This window comes from Aquarana catesbeiana, linkage group LG01 (genome assembly GCF_042186555.1).
Source record: "Aquarana catesbeiana isolate 2022-GZ linkage group LG01, ASM4218655v1, whole genome shotgun sequence".
Taxonomy (NCBI): Eukaryota; Metazoa; Chordata; class Amphibia; order Anura; family Ranidae; genus Aquarana; species Aquarana catesbeiana.
In genome coordinates, this window is record NC_133324.1 from 238,511,487 (window position 1) to 238,529,485 (window position 17,999).

Genomic DNA, 17,999 nt, shown 5'->3' on the forward strand with positions numbered 1-17,999 from the left:
ATTTAAAAAAAAATGCGTTCTTTACCAAATGTGTTAAATATTTATCACCTAAATTTAGTGTTTTTTGGAGTTTTAATCGCAATTTTTTTTTTTGTTCTTTTGGTTTAACATGCCAAAACTGCACCAAAGATTAGAGGATAGAGATCTATACATATATACACACACACCCCTATATCTATCATTTGAATGTATATATATCTATACACACATACATACCTAATCGCTATCTATTAATAAGACAAACACACACCTATCTCTCTATAAAACACACATACACACACACCTATCTCTCTATAAACACACACATCTACTTCTATAAACACGCACACAAATATTGGCACCCCTGCAGCATTTTCTGTCAGATAATGCACCACTTCGCTTGGAAAATTGTTGCAATTACAAACATTTAGGCATTCTCATGTTTATTTCTTTTGTTTGTATTGGTATGACACAAAGTGGAGAAACAAAAAGCCAAACTTGACAAATTCCACGCAAAACTCAAAAAAAAAAAAAAAAACTGGACAAAATTATTGGCACCTTATCAAAATTGTATGATGTTCCTATAATTTGCAATTAAACTGTATCAATTAACAGGTGATGAAAAATTAAATGGTGAAAAATTGACTCAACCTTTGTTGTGTGTCTGTGTGCCACATGGAGCATGGAGAAGAGAAAGAGCAGCAAAGAATTGTCTAAGTATTTGAAAATAAATATTGTGGAAAAGCATGGACAATCTCAAGTTTACAAGTCCATCTCCAGAGATCTTAATGATTCTGTGTCCCCTGTGCCCAACATTGTCAAGACGTTTTCAGCCCATGGCACGGTAGCTAATGTCCCTGGACAAGAGAAGAATTGATCAAAGCTTGCCAAAACTTACCTGAGGAAGCCAAAATCCTTTTGGGAGAATGTGCTGTGGACAGACGAAACAAAAATTACAGCTTTTTGGTAAAGCCCATCACTCTACTGTTTTCAGAAAAATAAATGAGGACTTTAAAGAAAAGAATACAGTCAAACATGGTGGAGGTTTACGGATATTTTGGGGTTGCTTTGCCGTTTCAGGCACTGTGGTGGGGGAATTCACTAACAATTACCGCATGCGACAATGCAGTCACGTGACTCATTTGCATAAATTATCACATACGGTAAATTAAGTCTAATTTATAAAAAAAAAACAAAAAAAAAAAAACACATGATTATGCGGTATTTACCGCAACCTGAAAAATGCGCCAGTAAATATCATTTAAAAAGCTCTTAAGTCCAATTCACAGACAGACTAGAGAATTAAAAAAAAAAAAAAAAAAAAAAAACACACCACATGCAATATTTACCACCAGGGTTTTGCTGGCGGCATTTGTCAAAAAACAGCGTGGGAATTGCCACCCCCCTCGCTGTTTTTTGACAAATGGTTGTTTGCTAAGAAGCAGGCCCAGAAGCCAGCCGCCGTGTCCTTAACAATGGATGGCCCGTCAGCTGTCAAACAAATACCGCCATTAAAAAAAATAAAAAATAAATGGTGCGCCGCATACCAGGCCCCCCACAGCACATTGTCCCCATGTTGATGGGGACAAGGGCCCGGGTTGTGGGGGGGTCTGCGGGCAGGGGGCTTATCAGTATCTGAAAGCCCCCCTTAACAAGCCTCCCAGACACGACCCCCCCCCCCCCCAAATGTAAATCCATCGTCAAAAATTATGACGCCCGCACCCTGTCGGAACCAAAAGGAGCTCTGCATGCAAGGAGGGCTGGCCGCTGAATGCTTCCTCCACTGTTTGACAGTTCTTACACAGGCAACCGCGGGGCCACCTGGCGACATCTTGTCACATCACAAACTGATGCATGCCAGGTCGGTGCGGTCACAAGGGGGCGGGTGCCAGCAGGTGATCGCCAGGTGGCCCTTACCTATATAAGAACTGTCAAACGGCAGGAGGCCGTCCTCGTGAGCGGAGCTATTTTCAGGTTCTGGCAGTGTGCAGGCATTGTGATTGACTATGGATTCATGTCGAGGGACACTGAATTTTAATTTTGTAATAAAGAAATTGTCAAAAACTGTCTCTGTTCTTATTACTTTTTTGGTGAATGGGTACCCCATACTCATTTACATTGGGGGGGGGGGGGGAGACCTCAGAGCCTGGTATGGTTTAGGAGTCGCCCCCCCCCCCCCCATTTCATGTCTGGTATTTTCGGGGTTATGGGTTCCCATTAAAATAGTTACCAGACCCGGAAAGTATTTTCTTTACATTCAGCTGTCAGCGGTGAGACCCGCTGACGAGTCATCCGTTAAGGACGCAGCAGCCGGATTCCCAGCCCGCTCCTTAGCAACCAGCTCAATGCGGTAATTAACGCTATATCGAATACCACATTCGGCATTTACCACAAAATTCTTACTGAATTGCAATTTCACAACTCTTACCGCAAGCATTATTTTACTGCTTTTTTGGCTGTTATTTAACGTTTAGTGAATTGACCCGTGGATGCCTTGACTGCGTATGGCATTTTGAACTCTGATATCTACCAAAGAATTCTGGGGTGCAATGTAAGGCCCAGTGTCAGAAAGTTGGGTCTCGGGCAGAGGTCATGGGTTTTACAGCTGTACAATGACTCAAAGCACACAGAAATGGTTCAAGACAAAGCGCTGGAGAGTACTAAACTGGCCAGCAATGAGTCCAGATCTAAACCCCATAGGAGCACCTGTGGAGAGATGTCTAAATAGCAGTTGGGAAAAGGAACCATTCCAATCTGAGAGACCTGGAGCAGTTGGCAAATGAAGTGGTCAAAAATTTCAGTAGAGAGGTGCCAGAAACTCATTGATGGTTACAGGAAGCGATTGATTTGTTATTTTTTCGAAGGTGGTGTGCTACCAAATATTAAATTGAGGGTGCCAATAATTTTGTCCAGTCCATGTTTGGAGTTTTGCATGGAACGTGTCAGATTTGGCTTTTTGTTTCTCCACTTTGTGTCATACCGATACAAACAAAAGAAATAAACATGAAAATGCCTAAACGTTGGTAACTGCAACATTTTTTCTGAGCAAATTGGTGCATTATCTGACAGAAATGCAGGGGTGCCAATAGGGATGGAAAGTATTCAGCCCCCTATATTTTTTCACTCTTTGTTATATTGCAGCCATTTGCTAAAAATCATTTAAGTTAATTTTTTTCCCCTCAATGTACACACAGCACCTCATATTGACAAAAAAACACAGAATTGTTGACATTTTTGCAGATTAAAAAAGAAAAACTGAAATATCACATGTCCTAAGTATTCAGACCCTTTGCTGTGACACTCATATTTAACTCAGGTGATTTCTACTGATCATCCTTGAGATGGTTCTACACCTTCATTTGAGTCCAGCTGTGTTTGATTATACTGATTGGACTGGATTAGGAAAGCCACACACCTGTCTATATAAGACCTTACAGCTCACAGTGCATGTCAGAGCAAATGAGAATCATAAGGTCAAAAGGAACTGCCTGAAGAGCTCAGAGACAGAAATGTGGCAAGGCACAGATCTGGCCAAGGTTACAAAAAAATTTCTGCTGCACTTAAGGTTCCTAAGAGCACAATGGCCTCCATAATCCTTAAATGGAAGACGTTTGGGACGACCAGAACCCTTCCTAGAGCTGGCCATCCGGCCAAACTGAGCTATCGGGGGAGAGGAGCCTTGGTGAGAGAGGTAAAGAAGAACCCAAAGACCACTGTGGCTGAGCTCCAGAGATGCAGTCGGGAGATGGGAGAAAGTTGTAGAAAGTCAACCATCACTGCAGCCCTCCACCAGTCGGGGCTTTATGGCAGAGTGGCCCGACGGAAGCCTCTTCTCAGTGTAAGACACATGAAAGCCGGCAAAAAAAAAAAAAAAAAAAAACTGAAGGACTCCAAGATGGTGAGAAATAAGATTCTTTGGTCTGCTGAGACCAAGATAGAACTTTTTGGCCTTAATTCTAAGCGGTTTGTGTGGAGAAAACCAGGCACTGCTCATCTCCTGTCCAATACAGTCCCAACAGTGAAGCATGGTGGTGGCAGCATCATGCTGTGGGGGTGTTTTTTCAGCTGCAGGGACAGGACGACTGGTCGCAATTGAGGAAAAGATGAATGCGGCCAAGTACAGGGATAACCTGGACGAAAACCTTCTCCAGAGTGCTCAGGACCTCAGACTGGGCCGAAGGTTTACCTTCCAACAAGACAATGACCCTAAGCACACAGCTAAACTAACAAAGGAGTGGCTTCACAACTCCGTGACTGTTCTTGAATAGCCCATCCAGAGCCCTGACTTAAACCCAATTGAGCATCTCTGGAGAGACCTAAAAATGGCTGTCCACCAACCTTTACCATCCAACCTAACAGAACTGGAGAGTATCTGCAAGGAGGAATGGCAGAGCATCCCCAAAGCCAGGTGTGAAATACTTGTTGCATCTTTCCCAAAAAGACTCATGGCTGTATTAGATCAAAAGGGTGCTTCTACTAAATACTGAGCAAAGGTTCCTGAATACTTAGGACCATGTGATATTTCAGTTTTTCTTTTTTAATAAATCTGCAAAAATGTGAACAATTCTGTGTCTTTCTGTCAATATGGGGTGCTGTGTGTACATTAATGAGGAAAAAAAATGAACTTAAAATGATTTTAGCAAATGGCTGCAATATAACAGAGTGAAAAATTTAAGGGGGTCTGAATACTTTCCGTCCCGTTTGTGTGTGTGTGTATATACATATACACTTTCAATGTATGAATTAACCCCTTATAATAGTGACTACCTGCAGTTGAGCTACAAACATTTATTTTTGTACTATAAAAAAGGGACAATTTTTGGTTTTTAACCCCATCATGACAGGTGCTACAAAAAGCATGCTGCTGCTACTAAATGTCTTAGTGGCAGCAGGCACAGGTTAGCTACCTGTCTATGACAAGGGAATCAGTCATGCATAATGATATACAGCCTGTCTGGTATCTGCAGAACAGTGTTTTAAGCTTTTAATTTTTTTTTCTTCAAATGAAGATTTTGATCTGAGTCTGATGAGGATAGGAGATAGATATATTTTTTCAGTGCCTTGAAAACATATTCATATCCTTTAGAATTTTCCACATTTTGTCATGTAACAACCAAACATGTATGTATTATATTAACATAAATGTATTATATTGGGATTTTATGTGATAGACCAAAACAAAATGGCACATAATTGTAAAGTGGAAGGAAAAGGATAAATGGTTTTCAAAATTTTTTACAAAATATCTGAAAAGTGTGCATGCATTTGTATTCAGCCCCCTTTACTCTGATACCCCTAACTAAAATCTAGTGGAACTCGTTGCATTCAGAAGTCACCTAATTTGTAAATACATCCACCTGTGTGTAATTTACTCTCAGTATAAATACAGCTGTTCCGTGAAGCCCTATGAGGTTTGTTAAAGAACCTTAGTGAACAAACAGCATCATGAAGGCCAAGGAACACACCAGGGAGGTCAGGGATAAAGTTGTGGAGCAGTTAAAAGAGGGGGTAAGGTTATAAACAAATACCCCAAGCTTTTAACATCTCACAGCACTGCTTAATCCATCATCCAAAAATTGAAAGAGTATGGTAAAACTGCAAACCTACCAAAACATGGCCGTCCATCTAAACAGACATGCCAGGCAAGAAGAGCATTGATCAGAGAAGCAGCTAAGAGGCCAATGGTAACTCTGGAGGAGCTGCAGAGATCCACAGCTAAGGTGGAAGAATCTGTCCACAGGACAGCAGTTAGTCCTGCACACCACAAATTGTTGAAAGAGATGCATAAAAAGTCCAGTTTGCGAGAAGCTGTGTGTGTACGTGTGTGTGTACGTACGTGTGTGTGTACGTACGTGTGTGTGTACGTACGTGTGTGTGTACGTACGTGTGTGTGTGTGTGTACGTACGTGTGTGTACGTACGTGTGTGTACGTACGTGTGTGTGTGTGTACGTACGCGTGTGTGTGTGTACGTACGCGTGTGTGTGTGTACGTACGCGTGTGTGTGTGTACGTACGCGTGTGTGTGTGTACGTACGCGTGTGTGTGTGTACGTACGCGTGTGTGTGTGTACGTACGCGTGTGTGTGTGTACGTACGCGTGTGTGTGTGTACGTACGCGTGTGTGTGTGTACGTACGCGTGTGTGTACGCGTGTGTGTGGAGGGGATGTTCATACAGCAAACATGTGGAGGAAGGTGCTCTGGTCAGATGAGACCAAAATTGAACTTTTTGGCTTAAATGCAAGAAAAAACTCTGTGGCGGAAAACTAACACTGAACATGACCCTGCACACCATCCCCACCGTGAAACATGGTGGTGGCATCATGTAGTGGGGATGCTTTTCTTCTGCAGAAACAGGGAAGGTTGTCAGTTGATGGGAAGATGGATGGAGCCAAAATACAGGGCAATCTTATTAGAAAACCTATTAAAGTCAGCAAAAGATTTGATTGGGGCTGAGATTCACCTTCCAGCAGGACAACGACCCTAAACACTCTCTCCATCCAATCTGACAGAGCTTGAGCTATTTTGCAAAGAAGTATGGGCAAAAATGTCACCCTAGATGTGCAAAGATAATAGAGACATACCCAAAAAGACTTGCAGCTGTAATTGCAGCGAAATGTGGTTATACAAAAGTATTGACTCAGAGGGGCTGAATACAAATGCACGCCACACTTTTCACATATTTATAAAACATGTTAAAAACCATTTATCATTTCCCTTCCACTTCACAATTATGTGCCACTTTGTGTTGGTCTATCACAAAAAATCCCAATAAAATATGAATATATGAAAATATGAAAAGTATGAATACTTTAAGGCACTGTAAATCTGGTACAGGTTATTGGATTGGATATTTTGTTCCTTAACCACATAGCTGGTTGTTTATATTTACCACTGCATATAGATATTTAAGAATAATTTTTCAACTTTAAAGTAGAAGTCCATGCAAAAACTAAAATCCCTGCATCTATAGGACACCATGGATCTAACACGAACCTCTCTATCCCTGTAAAGAAAAAAATGAGTATACATACCTTTTTGGAAGCCAATCTGACCAGATCACACGCTGAGTGATCAGCCACGGCTTCACTATAGGAGGTGGGAGCAGAGGAGACGGACGAAATGGAAGCCCCTCATCTATGAGTGACGTCACTTCCCATTCATTTCACAGCCATTGTTGGCCGTGTCTTCTGCAGAGCTTCCGCCACTGGAGATTGGGTTGGAGCGGGTCAGATCGGCTTCCAAAAAGATATGTATACTCTTTTTTTTTTTTTTACAGGGATAGAGAGGTTAGTGTCAGATCCGTGGTGTCTATAGATGCAGGGATCTTAGTTTTTGCATGGACTTCCACTTTAACTAAATTGCACACCACTTTTTTTTTTAGCTGCAAAAAAGGCGTTATGAAAAATAGTAGAGTGTGCTGACACCATGCACAGCCATGAAGAAAAAGAAATGGCATATTGAGGTCATCATTGGATTAATCGCAACAATAACTGGTCAACCAATTAAGAAAAAAAGCCATTACTTGCAGTCCTAGACCCCAAGTATTAAAGTAAATCCACCACAGACAGGCTTCAGAAAAAGAAATGCCTTTTGGAGTGGCCCAGTCAGAGCTCAGACCTTATAGATGCTGTGAAATCACTTCACACCAGACATCCTACAAATGTATCTCAGCTGAAGCAGTGAAGAATGGTCAAAAATTCCTCCTAATCGTTGTGCAGGTCTACCAAAACCACTTTCTTGAAATAATTACTGCCAAAAAAAGTGACCAGGTTGACCAGCTATTAACACCAGGGGTTCACTTATTTTCCTCCATTGCTGTGAAAGTTTAATTGGCGTGTTCAATAAAGAACCGAGAAAATAGAATGCTTTGTGTTTTATCAGCTTAAGCACATTGTGTTGGTCTATTGTGATTTCTGTAGGACACAGATTCCCCATCAGCACAGACAGTGTTGACAGGGGAAACCCTCCTGCTGGAAACATTGTCAATCTTCCATTTGGGGCAGTTTGGGAAGCTGTCCTAATCGAGAGAACACAGCGATTATCGCTAGCAGATATATCAAGCCACTAGCGATGATCACAAGTAAATCCAGCAGACTGGTTGTACCCAAGTTAATCACTTGGTAACACTGAGCCTGCCCATACATGGTTTGAATAACCCCCAATTCCTGATGCCCGTTTATGGCAAATCACTGCAGAAAACCAGTTAATTCCAAGGGGGTTCAACAAACTTGCCATTGTGCTGGCTGATACTTGCCACTCTAAGGAACTATACACATTTGATAATGCTGGATGGGGAGATGCTTATAAAACTGAAAGAAAGGTAGATCTTTCTAATGGCACAGCCATTTATCTCTAAATATTATCCAATAGCAGCCATGCTATGTGCTTTAGCCCCGGTTTCAAACTGATGCGGTGCGGGAGACGCAACAATTCTAGAATCGCATGCAATTTGTGCAGCAATGCGGTGCGATTCACATGCGGTTCATAATGTGAACCTAGGCTTAAAGGAAATCTTTGAACAAGTTTGTTCATCCCCAATCCCAGACAGATGTGGATGTGTTTAAGGTGTATGTAAACCCAAATAAAATTCTCTTGTTACTTGTTTGTTAAGTATACCCCTGAAAAGATTTGTTTTATCTGTTCAATAAGTGCAAACACTGCTGTTTAATCGCCTCGATTTATCTAAAAGGGTTTGTGTTTTGTGCACCCTGTGGTTTTCTCAAGTAGTCCACTTTGCTGACCTGGCTCTCTCTACTTGGAATACTGAATACTACACCCCCACTTAAGTTCTATAAATGAAAGGGCTCACACTAGTCTTTGTGACTGCAAAATACCAAAAGCATTGCGTCAGCCTGCAACAAGGGATGAAAAGCCAAGTGCATTTCTGCCAGGACCAACAAGTATTTTTCTGCTGTACTTTTAGCATTTTTTAAAACTAATAAAAACAAGGGCAGATGATGCACATGCATTGCAGTGATAACTGCATTACTTTTTTTCCCCCTTTTTGCCCTGGCATACAATTTAAGGATATTCTATTTCAGCAAAAATGACAAATAACCCTTACCTGAACTGGGCTTGGTGCTGGGTGACTACCCCCATGCTGAGATTGTTGCTGTCCAGTAGGAGTTGCTGAAGGCTGAGGATGAGGAGGGTGAGGATGTAGAGCAGCACTGGGGTGGGCATACTGCTGAGCTAGCGAGTTAGTAGAAACTAGAAACCAGAAAGAGAAAAATATAAAAAAAAAGTGCAAGACTAAAAATACAACCACAATCAGACTGGAGTTTTTTTTAGATATATAAAACATTAACCCCCTGTTTAATTAGCAAGAGAAACCTTAATGTTATGTGAAAAGTTGCATATTCATCGTCAAAGACAGAATGACCACCATAATTTTTCACAGGGCTGCCAGAATGCTGCACTGTATATAACCATTTGACAATAATTGAGAACTTTAAAGTACAACTCTTTAGAAATTCACTTTGCAAATACTTACCTCACTATTTTATGGTATTTACTAGAAAAGCCCAAGGACTACACATGTACTTACTAGGCTACACATGATTACACATTCCAACACCAAATTCATGTTTTTTTTCCCCCGACGGATGTTGGCTCAAACTTTTCTTGCATACATACACACGGTCACACAAATCTAGTCAGAAATTCCGAACGTCAAGAACGCGGTGACATACAACACGTACGACGAGTTGAGAAAATCCAGTGCGGCTCTTCTGCTTGATTCCGAGCATGCGTGGAACTTTGTGCGTCGGAATTGTTGTGGTCGGAAAATTTGAGATCCAGATCTCAAATTTTGTTTGGCAGAATTTCCGACGGAAAATGTCCGATGGAGCCTACACACGGCCGGAATTTCCGACAAAAAGCTCCTATTGAACATCTCCTGTCGGAAAATCCGACCGTGTATACGCGTCATAAGTGTCAAATTTTACCCAACCAAAGGGGGTGTAAAGGGCTAGGGTAAAGCATTTGAACAGCAAAGAATTCTGTTCTTTTACAGCACAAAGGTAAAGAGCTGAAAAAAGTGCAATCAGCAGTATGTAATACAGCAATATTGTCTAAAAAGCTATATCACTAAAGACTTGAATTATGACCGCATTGATTAGATTAATTGCAATTGAAATCAACTGCTTTAAAAGTGTAACAATTTCATACTGCACTGTGTGCGAATGATTAAACGGACATAAAAAAAATGCTATGGTTAAAGTCAGATGGGTAACAAAACGACAAGGCATGGATTGTCCATACTCTATATTCTACATTACATGAAGCAAATGCTTGGCATGCCTATGAATTGGGACCGAAAAGAAAAGAAAACTGCAGAGGATGCTACAGACAAGGATTCTCTGTTTCGTGATGCAGCAGCTGATCATGCAAGAGGGGAATTCCCTGAGAGCATGTAAAAGCTCTTTTATAAAGACACTAGTAATGCACACAAAGAGGAACATAAAAAAAAAAAAAAAAAAAAAAAAAAACCACAAACATCAAATATACAGAAATGTCGATGAGTGATACATTAAAATAAAACCAGTTATCACACAACCTCACCCCAGCAAAATAAAATTCCTATGTACCACCACATGTTGTTACCACTAAATAAATGCCACTTACAACATTTCAAGCATTCAACAAGAAATGCCAGTTACTCCTCGCAGAAACATCCTGGCAGCATGAATATACACAAAGACACACCAATGTCAGTCTAAATCTAGTAAAGGCTACATAAACATGAACACTGCGTTCATCCAGAAGTGTTTGCTGAAAATGGGGGGGGGGGGGGGGATCAAAACACATTAGGATGTAGCTAATGTTTTAAATCTATTACAGGTAATAGCAAGTGCTAAAGTTCCTCTATTACCAAGCAATACTATAACCATTGCAAATAATGAAGGATAACACCGTAAAAAAGTGGCACCTACAGTACAGTAAATGACACTACACTGATGAATTCCCTAACGTGCCTTGTGTTCCATTCCTGTCGCCGGTGGCATCTTGCCAGGAAGAGATCACTAAAAACATGTGTTGCTACCTCACTGAATAAGGAAGTGAGGTGGATTATCGGAGAACTTCCAGTTGAATCTCCCCCTCCCCCAAAAAATAAATAAATAAAAGTTTAAGGGTTAGGGCATAAAGCAGAACTTCCCTTTAGGATGAAATTCTGCTTTAAGGACTGATATCATGTGACAACCTTTGTGACATTGACTTCATCATGCAAATAAATCTAAAAAGTAAACCTAAAAAATGTGTGCATGTGAAACAGAACCTGTATGGTTCAAATGAAATTCATTTGTGCATATCCATACAACTTTCCCTACTATTGGATTACGGGCTTGGTTACTAACTGCAGAACTAAGGTATGTTCCGGTTTCCTTTTTAGTTTTCCTCTTTTCCCCCCTCGAACAATGAATGAGTTTTCTTGCTTCTAAAATTTGGTTTATGTGCCATTTAATAATGTGTTCTCAAAGTACCGACCCGCGGACTGGTTACAAACGGCCCGCAGGCAGGGTCGATCCTAGGAGGGTGGCAGCGGCTAGGAGTTTTCCCTCTCAGTCTCCTCTCCCCCGCATGCTGCTGCAGCCCAGCTCACAACACAGGAGAGCAGAGCGGAGGGAGGAACCGCCCCTCGCCCGCCCACCTGTTCTGTCAAGAAATGCCCCCATCGCATAGTGCCCGGGCTGAAGCATGTGCCGTAAGTAACATCACAACAGCTGATTTTACCATCAGCTGTTGTGACGGCAAGACGGCGCAGGCGCACAATAGCTGACAGAATTTTTTTTTTTTCTGTCAGATTGTGCCCCGCACGCCCGTGGAGTTTATGACGTCCATGATGGGCGGATTTCTACACGTTGTGGGTGGAATTACATGTCCAGTGCTGCAAAAAAAAAAAAAAAAAAAAAAAAACTTTGATGGGCGGATTTCTACATTTCTTGTGGGTGGATTTATGGGAACTTTGGGGCGGAATATCAGAGTTATTTTTTTGCAGCACTGGCCATGTAATTCCGCCCCCAAGTGCCCATAAATTTGCCCACAACGTGTAGAAATCCGCCCATCATGGACATGAACTCGCTGGGGGAGCGCAGGGCACAATCTAACAGAAACAAATTGTCGGCTATTGTGCGCCTGCGCTGTCTCACCATCACAACAGTGGATGGTAAAATCAGCTGTTGTGATGTTACGTACAGCGCATGCGCCCTTCAGCCTGGACAGTATTCGATGGGGGGCATTTCTGGACAGAACACTGACGCCGTACGTAATACCACAACAGCTGATTTTACGATCAGCTGTTGTGTTGGCGAGACGGCGCCTGCACACAATAGCTGACTGAAGGCATTTTTCAGTTAGATTGTGCCGAGGCACATTCATGTAGGTGAGGGGCGGAATTTAACATGAAGGGGACGGATGTTTTCATTGAAGGCCAGTGTTGATCTAACATGAAGGAGGCGGATGTTTTCATTGATGGCCAGTGCTGATCTAACATGAAGGGGGCGGATGTTTTCATTGATGGCCAGTGCTGATCTAACATGAAGGGGGCAGATGTTTTCAAGGATGGCCACAGCTGCAAAGATGGGGGCAGAATTTTAAACATTTAGCTAAATAGGCCCTCCAGGAAGAATAGCAGATAAAGATTTGTTTAGCAGATTTGTTTGGGCAGTGTTAAAAATTCTGCTCCCATCTTTGCAGCAATGGCCATCATTGAAAACATCTGCGCCCTGTATGTTAAATTCTGCCCCTCACCCACATGAACACTCCTCGGCAGCGTGAGGCACAATCTGACTGAAAAAGGTCTTCAGTCGGCTATTGTGCACAGGCGCCGTCTCGCCGACACAACAGTTGATCGTAAAAATCAGCTGTTGTGCGATTACGTTCGGCCATTGCACAGTTCGTCCCAGGCACTTCGACAGAACGCTGGCACCGGATCCAGGGTCCTGCTGCCACCTTGGGGCGGAAGATTGTGGCGTTCCAAGGGTGCCCTGCCACTAGGCCTGTGATGAAGCCAGGACCTGACAGGAGGAGAGGACTCGGGAGGCAGAAGATCAGGCCACCAGCTGACTAGCAGGAGGAGAGGTAAGTGAGCCATTACACAGAGGTTGAGCAAAGTCCTTAGTTGTGTCACTGGAGTTGAAACTTGTGAATAGGGGGTATTTTTGGAGTGTGTGGGGGGAAATTTTTGAAGTGGAGTGTGGGGGGGGTGTATTTGTGGAGTGTAGAGGGTAATGCAGGGGGTTAATAGTGCGTCCGCCGACACCAATGCTGGGGGTTAATAGTGCTTCCGCCGACACCAATGCTGGGGGTTAATAGTGCTTCCGCCGACACCAATGCTGGGGGTTAATAGTGCTTCCGCCGACACCAATGCTGGGGGTTAATGGTGCGTCCGCCGACACCAATGCTGGGGGTTAATGGTGCTTCCGCCGACACCAATGCTGGGGGTTAATGGTGCGTCCGCCGACACCAATGCTGGGGGTTAATGGTGCGTCCGCCGACACCAATGCTGGGGGTTAATGGTGCGTCCGCCGACACCAATGCTGGGGGTTAATGGTGCGTCCGCCGACACCAATGCTGGGGGTTAATGGTGCGTCCGCCGACACCAATGCTGGGGGTTAATGGTGCGTCCGCCGACACCAATGCTGGGGGTTAATGGTGCGTCCGCCGACACCAATGCTGGGGGTTAATGGTGCGTCCGCCGACACCAATGCTGGGGGTTAATGGTGCGTCCGCCGACACCAATGCTGGGGGTTAATGGTGCGTCCGCCGACACCAATGCTGGGGGTTAATGGTGCGTCCGCCGACACCAATGCTGGGGGTTAATGGTGCGTCCGCCGACACCAATGCTGGGGGTTAATGGTGCGTCCGCCGACACCAATGCTGGGGGTTAATGGTGCGTCCGCCGACACCAATGCTGGGGGTTAATGGTGCGTCCGCCGACACCAATGCTGGGGGTTAATGGTGCGTCCGCCGACACCAATGCTGGGGGTTAATGGTGCGTCCGCCGACACCAATGCTGGGGGTTAATGGTGCGTCCGCCGACACCAATGCTGGGGGTTAATGGTGCGTCCGCCGACACCAATGCTGGGGGTTAATGGTGCGTCCGCCGACACCAATGCTGGGGGTTAATGGTGCGTCCGCCGACACCAATGCTGGGGGTTAATGGTGCGTCCGCCGACACCAATGCTGGGGGTTAATGGTGCGTCCGCCGACACCAATGCTGGGGGTTAATGGTGCGTCCGCCGACACCAATGCTGGGGGTTAATGGTGCGTCCGCCGACACCAATGCTGGGGGTTAATGGTGCGTCCGCCGACACCAATGCTGGGGGTTAATGGTGCGTCCGCCGACACCAATGCTGGGGGTTAATGGTGCGTCCGCCGACACCAATGCTGGGGGTTAATGGTGCGTCCGCCGACACCAATGCTGGGGGTTAATGGTGCGTCCGCCGACACCAATGCTGGGGGTTAATGGTGCGTCCGCCGACACCAATGCTGGGGGTTAATGGTGCGTCCGCCGACACCAATGCTGGGGGTTAATGGTGCGTCCGCCGACACCAATGCTGGGGGTTAATGGTGCGTCCGCCGACACCAATGCTGGGGGTTAATGGTGCGTCCGCCGACACCAATGCTGGGGGTTAATGGTGCGTCCGCCGACACCAATGCTGGGGGTTAATGGTGCGTCCGCCGACACCAATGCTGGGGGTTAATGGTGCGTCCGCCGACACCAATGCTGGGGGTTAATGGTGCGTCCGCCGACACCAATGCTGGGGGTTAATGGTGCGTCCGCCGACACCAATGCTGGGGGTTAATGGTGCGTCCGCCGACACCAATGCTGGGGGTTAATGGTGCGTCCGCCGACACCAATGCTGGGGGTTAATGGTGCGTCCGCCGACACCAATGCTGGGGGTTAATGGTGCGTCCGCCGACACCAATGCTGGGGGTTAATGGTGCGTCCGCCGACACCAATGCTGGGGGTTAATGGTGCGTCCGCCGACACCAATGCTGGGGGTTAATGGTGCGTCCGCCGACACCAATGCTGGGGGTTAATGGTGCGTCCGCCGACACCAATGCTGGGGGTTAATGGTGCGTCCGCCGACACCAATGCTGGGGGTTAATGGTGCGTCCGCCGACACCAATGCTGGGGGTTAATGGTGCGTCCGCCGACACCAATGCTGGGGGTTAATGGTGCGTCCGCCGACACCAATGCTGGGGGTTAATGGTGCGTCCGCCGACACCAATGCTGGGGGTTAATGGTGCGTCCGCCGACACCAATGCTGGGGGTTAATGGTGCGTCCGCCGACACCAATGCTGGGGGTTAATGGTGCGTCCGCCGACACCAATGCTGGGGGTTAATGGTGCGTCCGCCGACACCAATGCTGGGGGTTAATGGTGCGTCCGCCGACACCAATGCTGGGGGTTAATGGTGCGTCCGCCGACACCAATGCTGGGGGTTAATGGTGCGTCCGCCGACACCAATGCTGGGGGTTAATGGTGCGTCCGCCGACACCAATGCTGGGGGTTAATGGTGCGTCCGCCGACACCAATGCTGGGGGTTAATGGTGCGTCCGCCGACACCAATGCTGGGGGTTAATGGTGCGTCCGCCGACACCAATGCTGGGGGTTAATGGTGCGTCCGCCGACACCAATGCTGGGGGTTAATGGTGCGTCCGCCGACACCAATGCTGGGGGTTAATGGTGCGTCCGCCGACACCAATGCTGGGGGTTAATGGTGCGTCCGCCGACACCAATGCTGGGGGTTAATGGTGCGTCCGCCGACACCAATGCTGGGGGTTAATGGTGCGTCCGCCGACACCAATGCTGGGGGTTAATGGTGCGTCCGCCGACACCAATGCTGGGGGTTAATGGTGCGTCCGCCGACACCAATGCTGGGGGTTAATGGTGCGTCCGCCGACACCAATGCTGGGGGTTAATGGTGCGTCCGCCGACACCAATGCTGGGGGTTAATGGTGCGTCCGCCGACACCAATGCTGGGGGTTAATGGTGCGTCCGCCGACACCAATGCTGGGGGTTAATGGTGCGTCCGCCGACACCAATGCTGGGGGTTAATGGTGCGTCCGCCGACACCAATGCTGGGGGTTAATGGTGCGTCCGCCGACACCAATGCTGGGGGTTAATGGTGCGTCCGCCGACACCAATGCTGGGGGTTAATGGTGCGTCCGCCGACACCAATGCTGGGGGTTAATGGTGCGTCCGCCGACACCAATGCTGGGGGTTAATGGTGCGTCCGCCGACACCAATGCTGGGGGTTAATGGTGCGTCCGCCGACACCAATGCTGGGGGTTAATGGTGCGTCCGCCGACACCAATGCTGGGGGTTAATGGTGCGTCCGCCGACACCAATGCTGGGGGTTAATGGTGCGTCCGCCGACACCAATGCTGGGGGTTAATGGTGCGTCCGCCGACACCAATGCTGGGGGTTAATGGTGCGTCCGCCGACACCAATGCTGGGGGTTAATGGTGCGTCCGCCGACACCAATGCTGGGGGTTAATGGTGCGTCCGCCGACACCAATGCTGGGGGTTAATGGTGCGTCCGCCGACACCAATGCTGGGGGTTAATGGTGCGTCCGCCGACACCAATGCTGGGGGTTAATGGTGCGTCCGCCGACACCAATGCTGGGGGTTAATGGTGCGTCCGCCGACACCAATGCTGGGGGTTAATGGTGCGTCCGCCGACACCAATGCTGGGGGTTAATGGTGCGTCCGCCGACACCAATGCTGGGGGTTAATGGTGCGTCCGCCGACACCAATGCTGGGGGTTAATGGTGCGTCCGCCGACACCAATGCTGGGGGTTAATGGTGCGTCCGCCGACACCAATGCTGGGGGTTAATGGTGCGTCCGCCGACACCAATGCTGGGGGTTAATGGTGCGTCCGCCGACACCAATGCTGGGGGTTAATGGTGCGTCCGCCGACACCAATGCTGGGGGTTAATGGTGCGTCCGCCGACACCAATGCTGGGGGTTAATGGTGCGTCCGCCGACACCAATGCTGGGGGTTAATGGTGCGTCCGCCGACACCAATGCTGGGGGTTAATGGTGCGTCCGCCGACACCAATGCTGGGGGTTAATGGTGCGTCCGCCGACACCAATGCTGGGGGTTAATGGTGCGTCCGCCGACACCAATGCTGGGGGTTAATGGTGCGTCCGCCGACACCAATGCTGGGGGTTAATGGTGCGTCCGCCGACACCAATGCTGGGGGTTAATGGTGCGTCCGCCGACACCAATGCTGGGGGTTAATGGTGCGTCCGCCGACACCAATGCTGGGGGTTAATGGTGCGTCCGCCGACACCAATGCTGGGGGTTAATGGTGCGTCCGCCGACACCAATGCTGGGGGTTAATGGTGCGTCCGCCGACACCAATGCTGGGGGTTAATGGTGCGTCCGCCGACACCAATGCTGGGGGTTAATGGTGCGTCCGCCGACACCAATGCTGGGGGTTAATGGTGCGTCCGCCGACACCAATGCTGGGGGTTAATGGTGCGTCCGCCGACACCAATGCTGGGGGTTAATGGTGCGTCCGCCGACACCAATGCTGGGGGTTAATGGTGCGTCCGCCGACACCAATGCTGGGGGTTAATGGTGCGTCCGCCGACACCAATGCTGGGGGTTAATGGTGCGTCCGCCGACACCAATGCTGGGGGTTAATGGTGCGTCCGCCGACACCAATGCTGGGGGTTAATGGTGCGTCCGCCGACACCAATGCTGGGGGTTAATGGTGCGTCCGCCGACACCAATGCTGGGGGTTAATGGTGCGTCCGCCGACACCAATGCTGGGGGTTAATGGTGCGTCCGCCGACACCAATGCTGGGGGTTAATGGTGCGTCCGCCGACACCAATGCTGGGGGTTAATGGTGCGTCCGCCGACACCAATGCTGGGGGTTAATGGTGCGTCCGCCGACACCAATGCTGGGGGTTAATGGTGCGTCCGCCGACACCAATGCTGGGGGTTAATGGTGCGTCCGCCGACACCAATGCTGGGGGTTAATGGTGCGTCCGCCGACA

The 17,999-nt window shown here is 47.4% G+C and overlaps 1 protein-coding gene across 7 annotated transcripts in view; it reads right to left on the bottom strand.

Moving 5' to 3' along the window:
- Positions 1–17,999, bottom strand: part of ATXN2 (ataxin 2) — a 113,804-nt gene that overhangs the window by 1,541 nt on the left and 94,264 nt on the right. For 5 of the 7 annotated variants that reach the window (XM_073626222.1, XM_073626191.1, XM_073626182.1 and 2 more), the window contains 2 exons: positions 9,044–9,189; positions 878–910 (listed from right to left, as the gene is read on the bottom strand). In XM_073626222.1, the coding sequence (XP_073482323.1) occupies positions 878–910; positions 9,044–9,189 (179 nt within the window). The remainder of the gene's footprint in view (positions 1–877; positions 911–9,043; positions 9,190–17,999) is intronic. The other 2 variants (XM_073626211.1, XM_073626200.1) reach the window with 1 other exon arrangement.